This window comes from Neofelis nebulosa, chromosome 1 (assembly GCF_028018385.1).
Source record: "Neofelis nebulosa isolate mNeoNeb1 chromosome 1, mNeoNeb1.pri, whole genome shotgun sequence".
NCBI classification, from domain to species: domain Eukaryota; kingdom Metazoa; phylum Chordata; class Mammalia; order Carnivora; family Felidae; genus Neofelis; species Neofelis nebulosa.
The window spans coordinates 37,723,770-37,739,222 of record NC_080782.1 but is presented as its reverse complement, the minus strand read 5'-3'; the positions used below and the strand labels follow the sequence as shown (position 1 = coordinate 37,739,222).

At 42.5% G+C, this 15,453-nt stretch overlaps 1 protein-coding gene across 2 annotated transcripts in view; it reads right to left on the bottom strand.

The window, feature by feature from the left end:
• Positions 1 to 14,802, bottom strand: part of PARP8 (poly(ADP-ribose) polymerase family member 8) — a 180,226-nt gene extending 165,424 nt beyond the window's left edge. Inside the window, exons 1-3 of one of the 2 annotated variants that reach the window (XM_058719380.1) lie at positions 14,558 to 14,802; positions 14,369 to 14,470; positions 13,363 to 13,417 (exon numbers count right to left, since the gene is read on the bottom strand). In XM_058719380.1, the coding sequence (XP_058575363.1) occupies positions 13,363 to 13,417; positions 14,369 to 14,470; positions 14,558 to 14,660 (260 nt within the window). In that variant the 5' untranslated portion in view covers positions 14,661 to 14,802. Of the gene's footprint in view, positions 1 to 13,362; positions 13,418 to 14,368; positions 14,471 to 14,557 lie in introns of those variants that run through there. The other variant, XM_058719388.1, reaches the window with a different exon arrangement.
• Between the last annotated feature and the right edge of the window lie 651 nt (positions 14,803 to 15,453).

Genomic DNA, 15,453 nt, shown 5'->3' with positions numbered 1-15,453 from the left:
CAGTCGGTTATGCATCAACTTCGACTCAGGTCGTGATCTCACGGTTCATGAGTTCGAGCCCCCACATCAGGATCTCTGCTGTTGTCTCCTTCTCTCTCTGCCCCTCCCCAGCTCGTGCACTGTCTCTCTCTCTCTCAAAAATAAACATTTAAAAAAATAATAATCTTATAACTCAACCAACACTGGAAATATTTCCTTTGGAAACTATAAAATGCAATTTCATAAACCCTGAAAAATATTTAGACTACAATTAATCTGTAAACATGGTCCAATTTAAAGCTGGACTTACAAGAATTGTATGTATATCTGTGGTGGTTCTAAAAGCCATAATCATTAGTTTTTTAAACTATGAGGTGTCCCTCACCTGCCTACTCCTCCTGCCCACAAAAACTTTCCAGTGCGATGAAGTTCTCATTACTTTCTATCTTTGAGAACTGTGTGCCTGTGCATGTGTATGTGCATGTTGTGGGTGGGGAGGTGGTTAGGGAGAAAGAAATAGGTATATTATTATTTTCTTAATGTCTGCAAATGCAATTTAGGTTATTTTTGCATGTTTAGGAGGAAAACTTAAAACGCATTGTAACTTCAACGTGTTGCAGGTATGTGCACACAAATGTCTGTGGGGGCATCCGTGCATCACGTGTGCAAGAGAGACAACAACGTACACATTTCAAATATGTTTTGTGTTTACGCTCAGTATTCAGCCACAGAAGTATCTGATGGCACCAACTCCTACTTGATTTTATTTGAAAAGTTCACCGGCATTATGTATTTCTACGGCAACTAAAAAATTAACAGGCATAGAATTTCTGTAATAGTTGTTAGTATTTCTTGGAATACTGATTATTTATTGCTTAGTATACTTAGAAAAAACTGATAGAAACATAATTTAAAATGGTGACTGTCTGCTATGTAATTAGCTGCATACTAAATCCATAATATAGGCTATGCATTTTAGTTTTATGCCAAGGCACTTTTATTTAATAAAAATCGTTAATTTTATATTTTCCTAATTCAAATTTACATGCCTGTATCATGTAAAAAGAAGTTCTTAAACTTTCTACAGATCAGAATCCTTATTTAGAAGTTGAAAAAGTCTTGGCAAGCACCTGACTTTTTTTTTTTTCTGGCTATTTAATAGACTTTCATTTTTAGAGCAGTTTGGAGACAGCACAATTGAGCAAAGTGTACAGAGATTTCCCATATACCCTCTATCCCCCATATGCAGAGCCTCCCCCATGATCAACAGCCCCCACCAGGGTGGTACATTTGTTACTAATGATGAACCCACAGTGACAGATCATTATCACCAAGAGTCCATAGTTTACCCTTGGGCTCACTCTTGGTGTTGTACATTCTATGCATTTGTAAAAATGTATAATGACATGTATGCACCATTGTTATTTTTCGTGCCCTAAAAACACTCTCTGTTCTGCCTATTCATTATTTCCTGTAACCCCTGGCAACCGCTGATATTTTCACTGTCTCCATATTTTTGCCTTTTCAAGCATGCCATTTAGATGGAATCATACAGTATGCAGCCTTTCGGATTGGTCTTGTTCACTTAGTCATAGGAATTATTTCCTCCATGTCTTGTCAAGGCTTGGTAGCTCATTCCTTTTTAGTGCTAAATAATATTCCATTGTCTGTATGTATCACAGTTGATTTATCCATTCACCAACTGAAGGACACCTTAGATGCTTCTGGGTTTTGGCAGTTTTGAATAAAGCTGCTATAAATATCCATGTGAGGGTTTTGTGTAAACTTAAGTTTTCAACCTCTTTGGGTAAATACAGAGGAGTGTGACTGCTGGACACTGTGGTAAGAACATCTTTATTCTTGTAAGAAACTGCCAAACTGTCTTCTTTTTTTTATTATTATTATTTTTAATGGCTATTTATTTTTGAGAGAGCACGAACTGGGGAGGGGCAGAGAGAGAGGGAGTCACAGAATCCGAAGCAGGCTCCAGGCTCTGAGCTGTCGGCACAGAGCCCGAGACGGGGCTCGAACTCACAAACCAAGAGATCATGGCCTGAACTGAAGTCAAGAGTTGGATGCTTAACTAACTGAGCCACCCAGGCACCCCTGACAAAATGTCTTCTAATGACAGGACAATTCTGCATTTCCACTGTCAATGAATCAAGGCTTCCTGTTGCTTCCCATCTTCACCAGCATCTGGTGTTTTCAATGTTCTGAATTTTGGCCATTCTAATAGGTATGTAATGGTAAGTACCTGTATTTTCATTTAAAAGTGCGTCTGAAATGTAACATTTCCGAGAATGTACCCCAAAGACAGGAAATGTCACACTTCTGTTTTAAAAAAAAGCTTCTGCAAAACTCCTGCCCTAAGTAGATTTTTCCATGCCAATTACCTACAGCTGGAAAGGATTTCGTGTATGTTGGACATCAAGAATTGAGAATACTGGAAATTTAACTTTTTTTAAACGTTTACTTATTATCGAGAGACAGAGAGAGACAGAGCATCAACATGGGAGGGTCAGAGAGAGGGGGAGACACAGAATCTGAAGCAGGGTCCATCCGGGCTCCAAGCTGTCAGCACAGAGCCCGACGCAGAGCTCAAACTTACAAACCGTGAGATCATGACCTGAGCCGAAGTCGGACACTTAACCGACTGAGCCACCCAGGCGCCCCGAGAACACTGGAAATTTTACATCAGTGACATAGGAAGTCAACACAGAAAGCTCATATTAAATCAAAATGGGGATGGGGATAAAAGAAATGGGTGAAGGGGATCAAAAGGTACAAATTTCTAGTTCTAATTAAGTCATGGGGACATAATGTACAGCATGGTGACTACAGTTAATAACACTGTATTGCATATTTAAAAGTTGCTAGGAGAGTAGATCTTAAAAGTCCTTCTCACAAGAAAGAAAATTTTGTAACTACGTGTGGTGACAGATGTTCATCAGGCATATTGTGGTGATCATTCCATACTACATGCAAATATCGAATCATTATGCTGTACACCTGAAGCTAATACGATGCTGTATGTCAATTATACTTCATCTTAAAAAGAAAACCAAACTAGTATGATTTTTAAAAAATGAAGTTTAAAATCTTTCTTGGTTGGGGTGCCTGGGTGGCTCCACTGGTTAAGTGGCCGACTTTGGCTCAGGTCACGATCTCACGTTGGTGAGCTCGAGCCCTGCATTGGGCTCTTTGCTGTCAGCCCAGAACCCGCTTCGGATCCTCTGTCCTCCTCTCTCTCTGCCCCTCCCCTACTTGTGTTCTGTCTCTCTCAAAATAAATAAATAAACTTTTTAAAAAATAAAATAAAATCTTTCTTGGTCCAAATTTTATCATTTGGGCGTCACATTCAGCCAAGAATATGCAATTCTCATATTAATTGAATTAATTAAATCACCATTCTAGGCTGGTTTTCCCATAAGGATGGACTGCTCCAAAAAGAATCAGGAAAGATTCTGGCTCACAGTGAATTATTCAAACTTTTTTCCAGCTAACTAAAAATGAATTTGACCATTCACTAGAGAAATCATATCAAATTCTGTGGTGATAATAAAGTGATGACTGCTTGACAGCTAGAGGGCCTTTTTTTTTTTTTTTTTTTTTTTTCAGATCTAGCTGTGGTGCATTTTAATGAGAAATGATGACAGCAGCAGCTTCTACCTTATGAAGTGGATCTTAACATCCTGCTTAGATCTTCACCATAACAATATCTAAGACTTTGTTCTTAAGAAGATCAATGCCACAGAAACATACAGACTGACAAACATATTATCACAACCATGAATTCACTCAGTTGAGATTCTGCGCACTGACTTCAAACGAAAAACCTAGAATTTACTGGATTCCCAGTATCTGTGAGGTTCCACTGGCTTCCCTGAATCACCACAGCTATGGACTTTTCATGTAAGAATGAGTCTACTGTTAACATGCATCATTTAAAATATACACCTGGCCCTGAGTCCACAGGAGTACACTTTAAAGCATTGGCTTCAGGGGCGCCTGGGTGGCTCAGTCGGTTGAGCGGCCGACTTCGGCTCAGGTCATGATCTCGCGGTCCGTGGGTTCGGGCCCCGCATCGGGCTCTGTGCTGACAGCTCAGAGCCTGGAGCCTGTTTCAGATTCTGTGTCTCCCTCTCTCTGACCCTCCCCTGTTCATGCTCTGTCTCTCTCTGTCTCAAAGATGAATAAACGTTAAAAAAAATTTAAAAAAAATAAAAATAAAAATAAAAAAATAAAAAATAAATAAAGCATTGGCTTCATTCTCCATTCATGCATTACCGAAAGTAAGGTGACTTCCTAAAGTTTAATGGCTGACACTGTCTGAAAAATTAAAAGAGTCTGCTTTGCTGCCTGACTAATGCTGGAAAAACTCTGAGAAAGATTTTAAAACCCCTTCAGTAAATTTCTCATTTGGTCACTGGGTGGACATTGTATAAAATATTTTCATTGATTTCTAGATGTAATTTATCAAAAATAAAAATAAAAAGAAAGAAAGAAAGAAAGAAAGAAAGAAAGAAAGAAAGAAAGAAAGAAACATTTAGATAAATTCCAGATTTCCCTTACCATGAATTTCTCCGAAAGTATATACTCCACCAAAGACTGCTCACTAAGAAGCCCTACTGCAGTCAAAGTGGCAGAATTCAAGAGGATATAATGAGTACTCCTGCTACACAAAAATCATTATTTATCTCAAACACTTCCTTATGAGGCTGACTTCTAATCCTGCACCAGACTGGGTCCTGCTGGCTTCAAGGCTGTGAAGAAGAATAGTTGAAAGCCCTTATAAATGGATTCAACATGACTGAGGACAAAGTGACAAACACAGAGAAATAAACCCTCATACAAAACAGTGAGTGGCACGAAATGCCAAATGCCTTTAACCAAAACTTTCCTGGTCATAAAGCAAGTTTTATAAAAATCACCGAAAATAAATTCTTCAGCGCTCAATGTGAATCGGCAATTTCTATTTCTACTATACTGCTGTTTACTCAAAAACTATTCTTAATGACTAAGACTCAGAGTTTGCCAAAGTGTTTTCCACAAAACAACTCTCTCAAGACGTTCCAGATCTGTGCTCAAATAAGTCTGAGAAAGCCTGAAGACTTCATTCACCTCTTGGATATGCATAATGTACAGTAATATATAAAAAGCTCTAAAATGCCAACCATTAGAAAGGTTTAATATTGTTTATCTCAGCATTTCCCAGACATATTTGGCCATACACCTAACACCTAATTAAACAGTTTGGGAATGTTATCACATAATGTAAGAAAAATATTACTGTCGTTTAAGAAGTAGTAGGAAAGGGGCGCCTGGGTGGCTCACTTGGTTAAGCGTCTGACTCTTGATTTCAGCTCAGGTCATGACCTCATGGTTCGTGGGATCAAGCCCCACGCCGGGCTCTGTGCTGACAGCTCAGATCTGCTTGGGATTCTTTCACTTCCTTTCTTTCTGTCTCTCCCCTCCCCTCAAAATAAATAACATTTTTTTTTAATGAAATAATAGGAAATATTTATTGTATTCTAGGCACTCTGCTGGGAACCAGAATTCTAGTCTTTAAACAGAATATTGATTTTTTGTGACTTTTTTCTTTATTTGACTTACATTCTCTCTTTGACACAGCTCTGTCCTTAACAGCATTTTTGTTGTTTTCCAATTCTGTCTGAACTTTTTTCTTCACAGCTGTGAAAGCCTAACAAATGTAAAGTAGTTACGTTGAGTCTCTGGCTCCAATCTACACTTTGTGTACAGTAAATATTCTATAAGTGATTCTTGGATTCCTGTAATAACAACCTATACTTGTTTTTTAAACAAAACAATGATGAAAACCCAAATAACTACAGCACTTCTGAGTTGGTTGACAAATCCTAAGGACACTTGCAGGCCATGAGTAAGATCTTTTCCGTCTACATTTCAAAATGTTCAGAAAGAAACCCTCTTGGGGAAAGTCTGTTAGCAGCTAGCTTTCTGCTACTTCCTATACAGAGAAAATTGATCTGACTGCACAAAGGTTTAAGTGGATGATTCCCTTTTAAATTTAACATTCTGCTTTGGCATCCCTCCCCCTCCCACCACCATTAATACCAAGAAGGTGTCAGCCATAAACTGGGATGTCACTGATATGCAAATGAACTACATCCAAAACTTGTTGTTGCCATTACTCTGTAATGAACCGAGAACTACCCAGAACTATTCATATTCTCATCCCATCCTCCTCAGATCTCACTTTGTCTTATTCTGTTTGTCCTACTCATGATCTTACTCTATCCCCTTCTTGACCATAAATTCATCATATATTTTCACAGAGATGCCACCTGTGGTCAAAGAAAAGATTAAATGAACTGGCATTGGTGATAATAAAAATCATGAACATGATATCCAAAGCAAGCGTATTTTGTGACACAGAATCTATCAATCAATAAACCTTCAACAGCTGTGCATTCTTAATGCACTAAATACAACCTGCTGTTGAATGAAGAGACCAGGTCAATAAACAAACAGCGGAAGCCTAAGAAATGCATACGACTGGATAGGAAGGTTGCCCTAGAAAGCCAAGAATGGGGGCTTAAATTGGATATGGAGAAAACCCTGGTCACATTTGAAGGCTTCCATGCAGAAAAAATGCTACGGTTAAATTCATCCTTAAAAGAGTTCAGGTATCAATGAACTGGATGGGTGAGGGGCTGTTAATCTAGAATTTTTAAACACTGGGTTAAAGTGACTCACGTAAGTCAAGGTGATCACAGCTGGGACCAAATGTGGACCCTGGGAAGGATGAAGATGACCACAGTGATTTCAAAGGAAGAGTCAGCAGAGGAGCATATGAAGCGGAAAGAAATGAAGAGGAAGGTGAGACACATGAGACCTGAGGTTCAAATGATGTGATACCAGGGAAAGGCTGGGAAGGGAAGCTTCTTTTAACGAGGAAATCACGAGTTGTTCTGAGAGGCTGGGTTGAGTGTCCACCATTTAAGTGAGACAATTGAACAGAAAACCTAAATTATGTCACAATAAAATAGGAATGACAAGCCTTATTTTGTTAATAAAAACCTATTTCTTATTAGCATTTCCTGGGGGTACATGGAAAATAAGATTTCAAAAATTTAGAGAATGAAAAAGAAAGATTACACGCCAATAACTTTACAATTCCACACTAAGTCAGTGGCAGCTGTCTTAAAGCAAGATTTATCAACTACAGCACAATCTATCCAACAGCAAATCTGTGCATAGAATTACAAAATATTTTTAGGACTGATAAATTTTCACTTATATGTATTTTTCAAAATGCTGCCGAGAGAAATGATGGGGAATTTAAACGGATCAGCCCAATATTTGTGTAAGGATTCCACAGCCAATGTACATAATTTTCTCACTGTTAATGCCCAGCGCTGGGCTCGGGCACTTCCCTTGCCAACCAGTGGAATGTTCAGTACTGCCCCTGGCTGACATCCCACTAAGCAATCCTTCCCCAACCTCAAACATTCCCAACTATCCTAGTCATGCCAATTCAACCAATGCCCCTCAACCTTACATAAACATTGACTTACACTGAAATATATCCCTACTCTGCTTCATACTAACTGTAGGCTATTTAAATGGCCTAAGCCTAAGTTTCTTTAGCTATAAAATGTAAAATAGCTGACAAAATACCTACTCGTCTTTGTTGCAAACATAGGATGTACAGTAGGCAAAAGGCATAGCAGAGACTGTGACCAAAAAGATGATTAAGAGTATTATCTTGACCCGTGAAGTAAATGGGGTTTAAATATTTTAATATGTAAGTTTCAATGAAGTTAAATTCGTGTTAAAAATTGGTGGCTATTTTAGGTCAGTGGTTTTGAAATTCATTTAACAATGAAAGTTTTTTCAAAAAAACCGTACACAGAAAAGAGCCAAAGCAGCTATAGTCTACAAAGGGATGAGAGAGCCCAGATCTCATTCCCTCACTCGGCTTCCTTTGCACTCCCTTCCACCAGGCACCCCAATTTCCAATGTCTGTTCTCAGGGCTCCAAGGAACACACTATAAAAAATAGCAACTGATACAGTATAAGATTATGGGAAGCGAGTCCCCATTGCCAAGAGGAATGTGGTAATTTCTGATTTTAAAAAATGATCATTCTTTCCCTTATGACATCTTAAGGAGCACTTGATAGTTTCAAAATAATTGTATATTTCAAGATTTCTAGAGTGAGTATGTAATTCTTTCACAATGAAATTGATTAATCTTTTTCAGATGATCTTTTTCTACTTTGCCACCCTCCCAATGTCCCCATTCCTGCACACCTTTGTACATTCCTCCTTTCTAAGAAAGTCAAAACAAATGCACTTTTGCAATCAAGTAGCTTGTCTCTCTCCATGACATCCCATGAGGAAGAAATTCAACACTGGGAGCCCAGGTGATTTAGGGCCCCCAGAAAATTTGCTTGATCACCAAAGTGCTATTGATTTTTTAAACTGCAATTAAATACTTTTAAGAGTCCAAACTCTCCAGTGTGCCAGTCTTCATAACTCTCTTCAAATGTTAAGCCACTGCATTATCTTCCTGTCCCCTGAAAGCATTTGAGCATGCCACAGGGCTTATAACTTGGCAAGGCAACTTTTGGATTCTTAAGAGAGTCCACTGCAAGTGACATTACCAGATTTGGGGCTTTTTGAAGTATGTGATGATCTCTATACCTAGTCATTTAGTTAGGAAATTGCTCCCCACCTGCCAAAAGACCTTTTAGCATTCCTATAATGATTGATTCAATATCTACTTGTTCAGAAAACATAGTGTACTAAGCAGTGAGCTAGGGGCAAGGGAAAAATGCAGTGAACAGGACAGGCCCTACCTCCCAGAGGCTCAAGGTCAGACAGACGATCAAGTAAACTCAGGTGCTAACAACACAATGTGACAACATGGTTTTAGAAGTATCTAGCAGTGGGGCACCTGGGTGGCTCCGTCAGTTAAGCACCCAACTCTTGACTTCGGCTCAGGTCATGATCTCACTGTTCATGAAATCGAGTCCCATGTCGGGCTCCGCTCTGACAGCGCAGAACTTGCTGAAGATTCTGTCCCTCCTCTCTCTCTGCCCCTCCCCTATTCATGCACGCACTCTCTCTCTCTCAAAATAAATAAATAAACAAACAAACAAACAAATAAATAAATAAATAAATATGAAAACAAAAAAACTAAAATAATACAGGGACAGGCAAGGGGGTGCCAGGAAAGGCTTCTCAGAGGGGAATTTGGCTTAGCAAAGATCCAACAATGAATGCGGGGAAGGGGTGGGAAGACAGGGTGTAGACGGGTGTTCTGCAGCACGTGCAAAGGCACAGGAGAAAGAAGAGGTAGCATGTGATTGGAGGGATTGCTGACACTATTGTTAGTGTTACACGTGATGTTCTAAAACATTTACGTGAACAGAAAATCCTAAAAGATGGGGCGGGGGGCGGGACACACTTCCAAAGATGCCACTCTACCAATGACCACGTGAGAGAGTGTCTGTCCCTACAATAAAAGGTATATGGGTATATATATATACATATATACACTATATATATGTATATACACTCTGCACATTCTGCCAGATACTAAGTTTCTAACTTATTAGTAATTTCTAATATTAGATTTCTTGTCCTGCAGTCATATTCCTTGATTAGAAAACTCCGTTTAGCAAACATTTCTGTATTCTCATGTCCTTTCTAAAAGAAAGACATTGTTACATTCTTGGGTGAAAAAAACAGTGAGGTCTCAAAAGAGTATAACACAATCTGGATGTATATGCTTTACATGAACACAGACATAAAAACTTCTGAAAGAATAAACTCTAATACTTTAATAGAAGATGGAAAAATCGTGTGTTTCTTTTTTGTTGTTGTTGGCTTATCTCTTCTTTTCAATTTTTTTTTTTTTTTTTTTTTTTTTTTTTTTTTTTACTATCAACACTATTTGTGTATTTTTAAAATCTCAGTTGTATCCTCACGATACTTTCCTTGCTGGAAGCTCACAATCAGGGAATCCCCCAGGGACCCCCCAGGGTCCACCGCCAGGCCCATCAGGCTCACTTGCCCAATCCTTGTCTTTCTTGACTCAGCCTGCTCTCCCGTCTCTAGTAGCTGTCACTACCCACTTTACCCTTTCTGTGTCACCCACCACTAACTGCGTGACCGATGGCAAGTGAGATGAAGGACCAGAAGAACCCCAAACCTTTGTGGGTCTTAAGGATTTTATTGTCCATCGATAAGGGAGAAAGGAGGAGGCAGGAGATCAGAAGCATGACAAGTATGGGGAAGGAATGACTTTTGCATAAACTTCCAAACTGTCTAGAGTTGAGGCCAGACGCTGGCACACCCCTGAAACCAGCAGCAGTGCCGAGAAGGTGCCCATGGCAGGCCCTGAACCACTGACGGCTGTTTAGTTCCTCTAAGGAACCCGGGAATCAGAGGTGTTACAAGGAGCATTGCTAGAATAAAGTGATCTAGGCTGCATACATACCATATGTTTTCAAGCACTTGAAGATGGTTCTAATAACCAAATTCGTAACATTTAACACCTCCTTTCTCATTATTTCTCAATGAAATGACACTAAAACTATCACTCGCAAATAAGTATCCACAGAATCTTTCAATGTTAAAGCGTCCCCATGGTCAAGGAGGCCGAGAAAACTACTGTAGCGCAGGTTTTGGTGTGACAGAACAGGGTTTACTCCGTAGCTTCTTCACCAAACTGAGTACATCTCAGCATGTTTCTTAAACTCTCTAAGCCTCAGTTTGTACATCTGAAAGTGAGAAGAAGAATTCCTTGTACCTTCCCATGAGGCAAAACTAACTGAACTCGGTCTCCCAGCTGACCATCGGCTCTCCCTCATTCCTCACCGAAAGTCGACCACCGACGCAGCACAAGGGCAAATGTTAACGGGCACTTCAACCTCCACACAAAAGGCCAGTTCACTAGGCCACTGGCCAGCCCAGACACAGCTGCCTCTGGGCATTTCCTCTTATCCACAGAAACATAAAACATACACATGTAACAAAAGTTCTCAATAGTATTTCTTTATTTGAATAGTAGCATGTAAGGTCAACCTTTGCCTTTAGAACAAAGTGTAACTTGTTCTTAGAATGTGTGACAAAGAGACAATGGCTTAATTTATCTACAACCTGAACTGAAAATTATTCTTTAAATATGTCCTCAATGGTTTAGAGAAAATGATAGTTAAAGAATTCAAGATAATCATGTACTATCTCTCCTTAAGATTCCCACCTCCTTTCATGGTGAAGTAAGTCTAGCTTACCTGAAAGGACACTCTTAATGGAATATCAGAAGTTGATAAGCACTTTAAATCAAAACAGCAAGATTTAAAAAATTTTAAATGCCCAACTGACATGCCACAACGAGAAATACATAGTTTCAGATTCTAATGTAGTTAATGAAAACAATGCATTTTTCTCTTCAGGAAAAAAATGTCTTCTTTGCCATTAGCTATAAATCCATTAAGGATTATCATGAAAGGGATTATGATTATTATACTAAAGCAACCTTTTATATATTGTTTTGGAGAACAAGCTTTTGGGGAGACAAAGCAATCAAACCAACAGTCCCAAAGAGTTATTTTTCTTCTTTAACAAACGGTATGTTCTGCAATACAGACACAAGTCCCAGGTATTTAAATCAGAGACAGAAGAAAATACTATCCCTTAATAGGATTACATAGAAAAGGAAACCTCTCTTACTTGAAGAGCAACCGTGGTACGGGTTCCTACAGTGAAAACTGATGTTATCTTAATTAGTTAATTATTCATCCCAACCCCCCTGGCTTTGCTCCTGGAGGCATTCATACCTTTTCCACCCCTTGCTGTGTTAACACCAGTTCAATAATTTGCTGATAAAGAATCTTACTGCAGCATCTAACAGATCTTAGAGATTAAGTGTCTGGCTCACTCCCTCATTGTACAGGTAAGTAAACTGAGCCCAAAAGAACTCAAGTCTTACTGAAAATAAGCTAGTTATTTGAAAAACCGACCCACAGCATTCCCCAGGCCTCACCTCTCACTGGGTGAACAACCTAACTGTGAAACTGACTACTCAAGTAGATATCTACCTGAATAGATATCTGGGAGAGAATGGGAGAGAATGTGTTCAATGGGCCACACAGTGTATTTTAACTGCTAAAATAATCCAAAAGGATATACACCAACCTCCTTGGGACAGTCAGTGCAGGAGCAGCATTAATTCAGCTGAATCTCCTCTCGATTATTCTTTTTATTCATAATTACAAAGATGACAGCACCCCAATACATTAAGAAGTATGGTAATTTTATTCTCTCGCAGTAAGTACATATGTTATATGTGTTATATTTTCAACTAGTTAATCAAATCAATACACCAATCCTGAGGCTTAGGCTGTACATATGGGAAACGTGATAACCGTCTTAATTAAAGCTTTTTTGATATTTAGACTTCAGCACAGATCCTAAGCATTTTAAAGATTCACATTAATTCCAACCTCAAAAAAATGTATTTACAGAGGAAAGCTTCTTTTGCAATTTGTATGTTCATAAACATTTCCATTAGCTAAGCGACATTTTGGAATGTGATCAAATGATACTGCGTGTCATGTCCTAACAGCAAGGCTAAATCTCTGACAGTTCTCACATGTGGCCACTGCTCTTTTAAACCTGTGTCCCAGAAAATCCTAACTTAACAAGTGAAGACAGCAAGTCACATTTTAATGGCTACCTTTCATTGTAACTCTACTTCCTAAATACAAAATTGGAATTGGACTTCTCTCACACTGTTAACAATCTGTTACTAATATAGGCATCTGTCCTACCTCCCCCTTGAGAGAGAAGTGATACACTCCAGCTACACAGAACTTCCAAATTCTTTCCAAAACTAAATGTGAAAAACAAAACACCACTCCTTAAAAAAAAAAAAAAAAAAAGGTATGGAGAATTGGGAGACTGAATATTTATGTCAACCTTCAGAAAATATGGAAACATGCAGCCCCAACTCACCAGGAAAATTATTATTCGTGATCGAACTACTTTGTGACATCTTTCATCTTTTATGTATTTCACTTCATACCTAGTATTCCGGTTCTGCACCCGCTTAACTCCATCAACCCCCAAACGTCTCAAGAAGCTACTACAGCAGAACATGAACAGTGCAAGAGTTCTGCTCATTGCCTGTGGCGTGATCTTAGACACACTTGAATCGGGCATATTTATTTCCCCTCTGTTATTTAAAACGGAGGGACCTCAAGTTCGGGATGTGGCTAAAGGACAGCAACAAGAAAAAAAAAAAAAAAAATACCCAAACAAGGAACATGCTAAGAACAAAGGAAACACAAGCCTGTGAACAGGAAATGAAGCAACTCTATACACACAAATACCTTTTGGGGCCGCCAACGTAGGTGAAAGTAAAGGTGGAGTCTGAGTATCTGAAATCTGAAACGGAAAAGTCCTGTTAAAAGCTACCCCTTAACTGGGTTTTTAACCCCGGTCAGGACTTGGGCCCCCTATTTAGTGGAGCCAAGGGAAGGCCTGGCGGGGCGGCAGGCGTGGGCTGGAGAGCCGCGCGGTCCCCTCTCCGCGCCACGCCGAAGGGGATGCTGCGCACCCCGGGCCAGGTGCCGCGGGAGGCCGCCCCCCGCAACAAGTGCCGGGTGCCATGGCAACGGCGGGAATTTCCCGGTAGGGGCAGCCGGAAGCTGCCCCCGCGGAGCTCGCGGCTGAGAAAGCAAAATCCGATCCCTCTCCCGGGGGAGCAAAATGGACGAAAGGCGACCCCCAGGCAGGGGAGCAGGGCGCCTCGGAAACCCCGGGAGTCCCTTCTCTTTCCGGGGCAACGCGCTGCCAGTCGGTGGGGACTAGCTGGAGCTGAAGGCGGGGAGACCCGGCCAGCGCTGCCCCCCGGGGGCCTCGGCGCCGGGCGCAGCCAGCCAGCGCAGCGTAGCGCAGCGCAGCGGGCTCCATTCCCGGCCGCCGCCGCTCAGCCCATTGCGCAAACCCGCGGGTCCTCCCCTCCCGGCTCGGCCGCCGCTGCCGAAAGCCCGGAGGCGGGCTGGGACGCTCCGGCATCCACAAGGGGGTAAAAAGACCACGCACGGCCCCTCTGGCTAGACCCCGGCTCGGGCCACGGTGGTTCTGCCCCCAGAGCTGGTGGGCGCCCCAGACTGGGGGGGGGGGGGGGGGAGGGGAGTAGGGGAGAGGCTGGCGCCCCCTCCCCCTTTTGGCTGCCGCTCCGCTGCAGCAGCTGTTGCCAAATGAACCCCGGAACGGGGACGTGCAACCCAGCCCGAGCCACACACGTCGCGGTCAGAAAACTGGGAAGGGGGGCGGCGGGCGGGCAAGGGAAGCTGGCTCTGGGTCGGAGGCTCCGGAAAGGCGAGAACTCACCTGCAAACAGGCAGTCCTTCTCGGCTCTGGACTTCTGGATCACGACGTCGATATCCTTCTGAATTCGCTCTTGCCTTGAACACATCCCCATTAAATAAATCCCTGGAAAAGAAGCAGCCGCTATTTCCACCCCACCCCACCCCCCTCGCACGCTTCCAGCTTTCGCAAATATTCAGTTAAAAATGAAACCTCTGGCCGAGGCAGGGGCTGAAGGCGAAGTGGTTTCGGAAGTGATCCTGGGTGAGAGAGGAGGAGGTGGTGGAGGAGGAGGAGGGGGAGGTCGGCTTTGCATTCCCAGATGTGACCGCCCAGCTGCTGCTCGCCACTGCTGGATTCCAATTTCCTCCCCTCCTGACAATGGATGGTGATGACACCGAGTCTCACTTTCTCCCTCCCCCGCCCGGACCAACGGCCGTGGGGGGCCGAAGGTGCTGGAGACGGCCGGAGAGCGATCACCGGCGGGGCGGCGGGCGCCGGCGAGGGGCGAGCCCCGCTCCGCCTCACGCGCGCACACCCCTCGCGGCCCGCACGCCGGCCTTCCACACCCGCGCACACTCGCGCCCGCGGGCGGCGGCGGCCGTGCCGAGGCTGCTGCTGCAGCGCCGCCCGCTGCAGACCCTCCCGCGCCCAGTCACCGGGTCCCGGCCGCCGGGGTGTGAATAGTATCCGCCATCCCCGGCGCAGGCTGGGCGTCCCCGCCCCGGCCGCCGCTCGCGCCGGGGGCTGAGTGGGAATGTAGGTAGTGAAGACTCCCCGGGGCTCCCAGCCTGCCCCCCCCCTTCCACCACTTTTATGAATTCGACTCCACTTTCGGAAGGGATTATGAGTCATATGGAAAACCCAAACCGGAGTGGCTGGGAGGGAGGGGAAAGGGAAAAGAAAAAATCTTTAAAAATCGAAAATAAATAAATAAAACGAACAAATCTTTCCTTCTTGCCCCATCAGGCAAGATGGAAAAAGCCTTGACACGCCTCCAGACATACACCTTCCCGTGCCCTCCCTGCCGGAGTCTTTTTCTCCCAGATGGAAATAGTTCAGCCCCTTTGGGACACCCTTAAGGAAATGCAGCCCCTTTCGAGGGACTT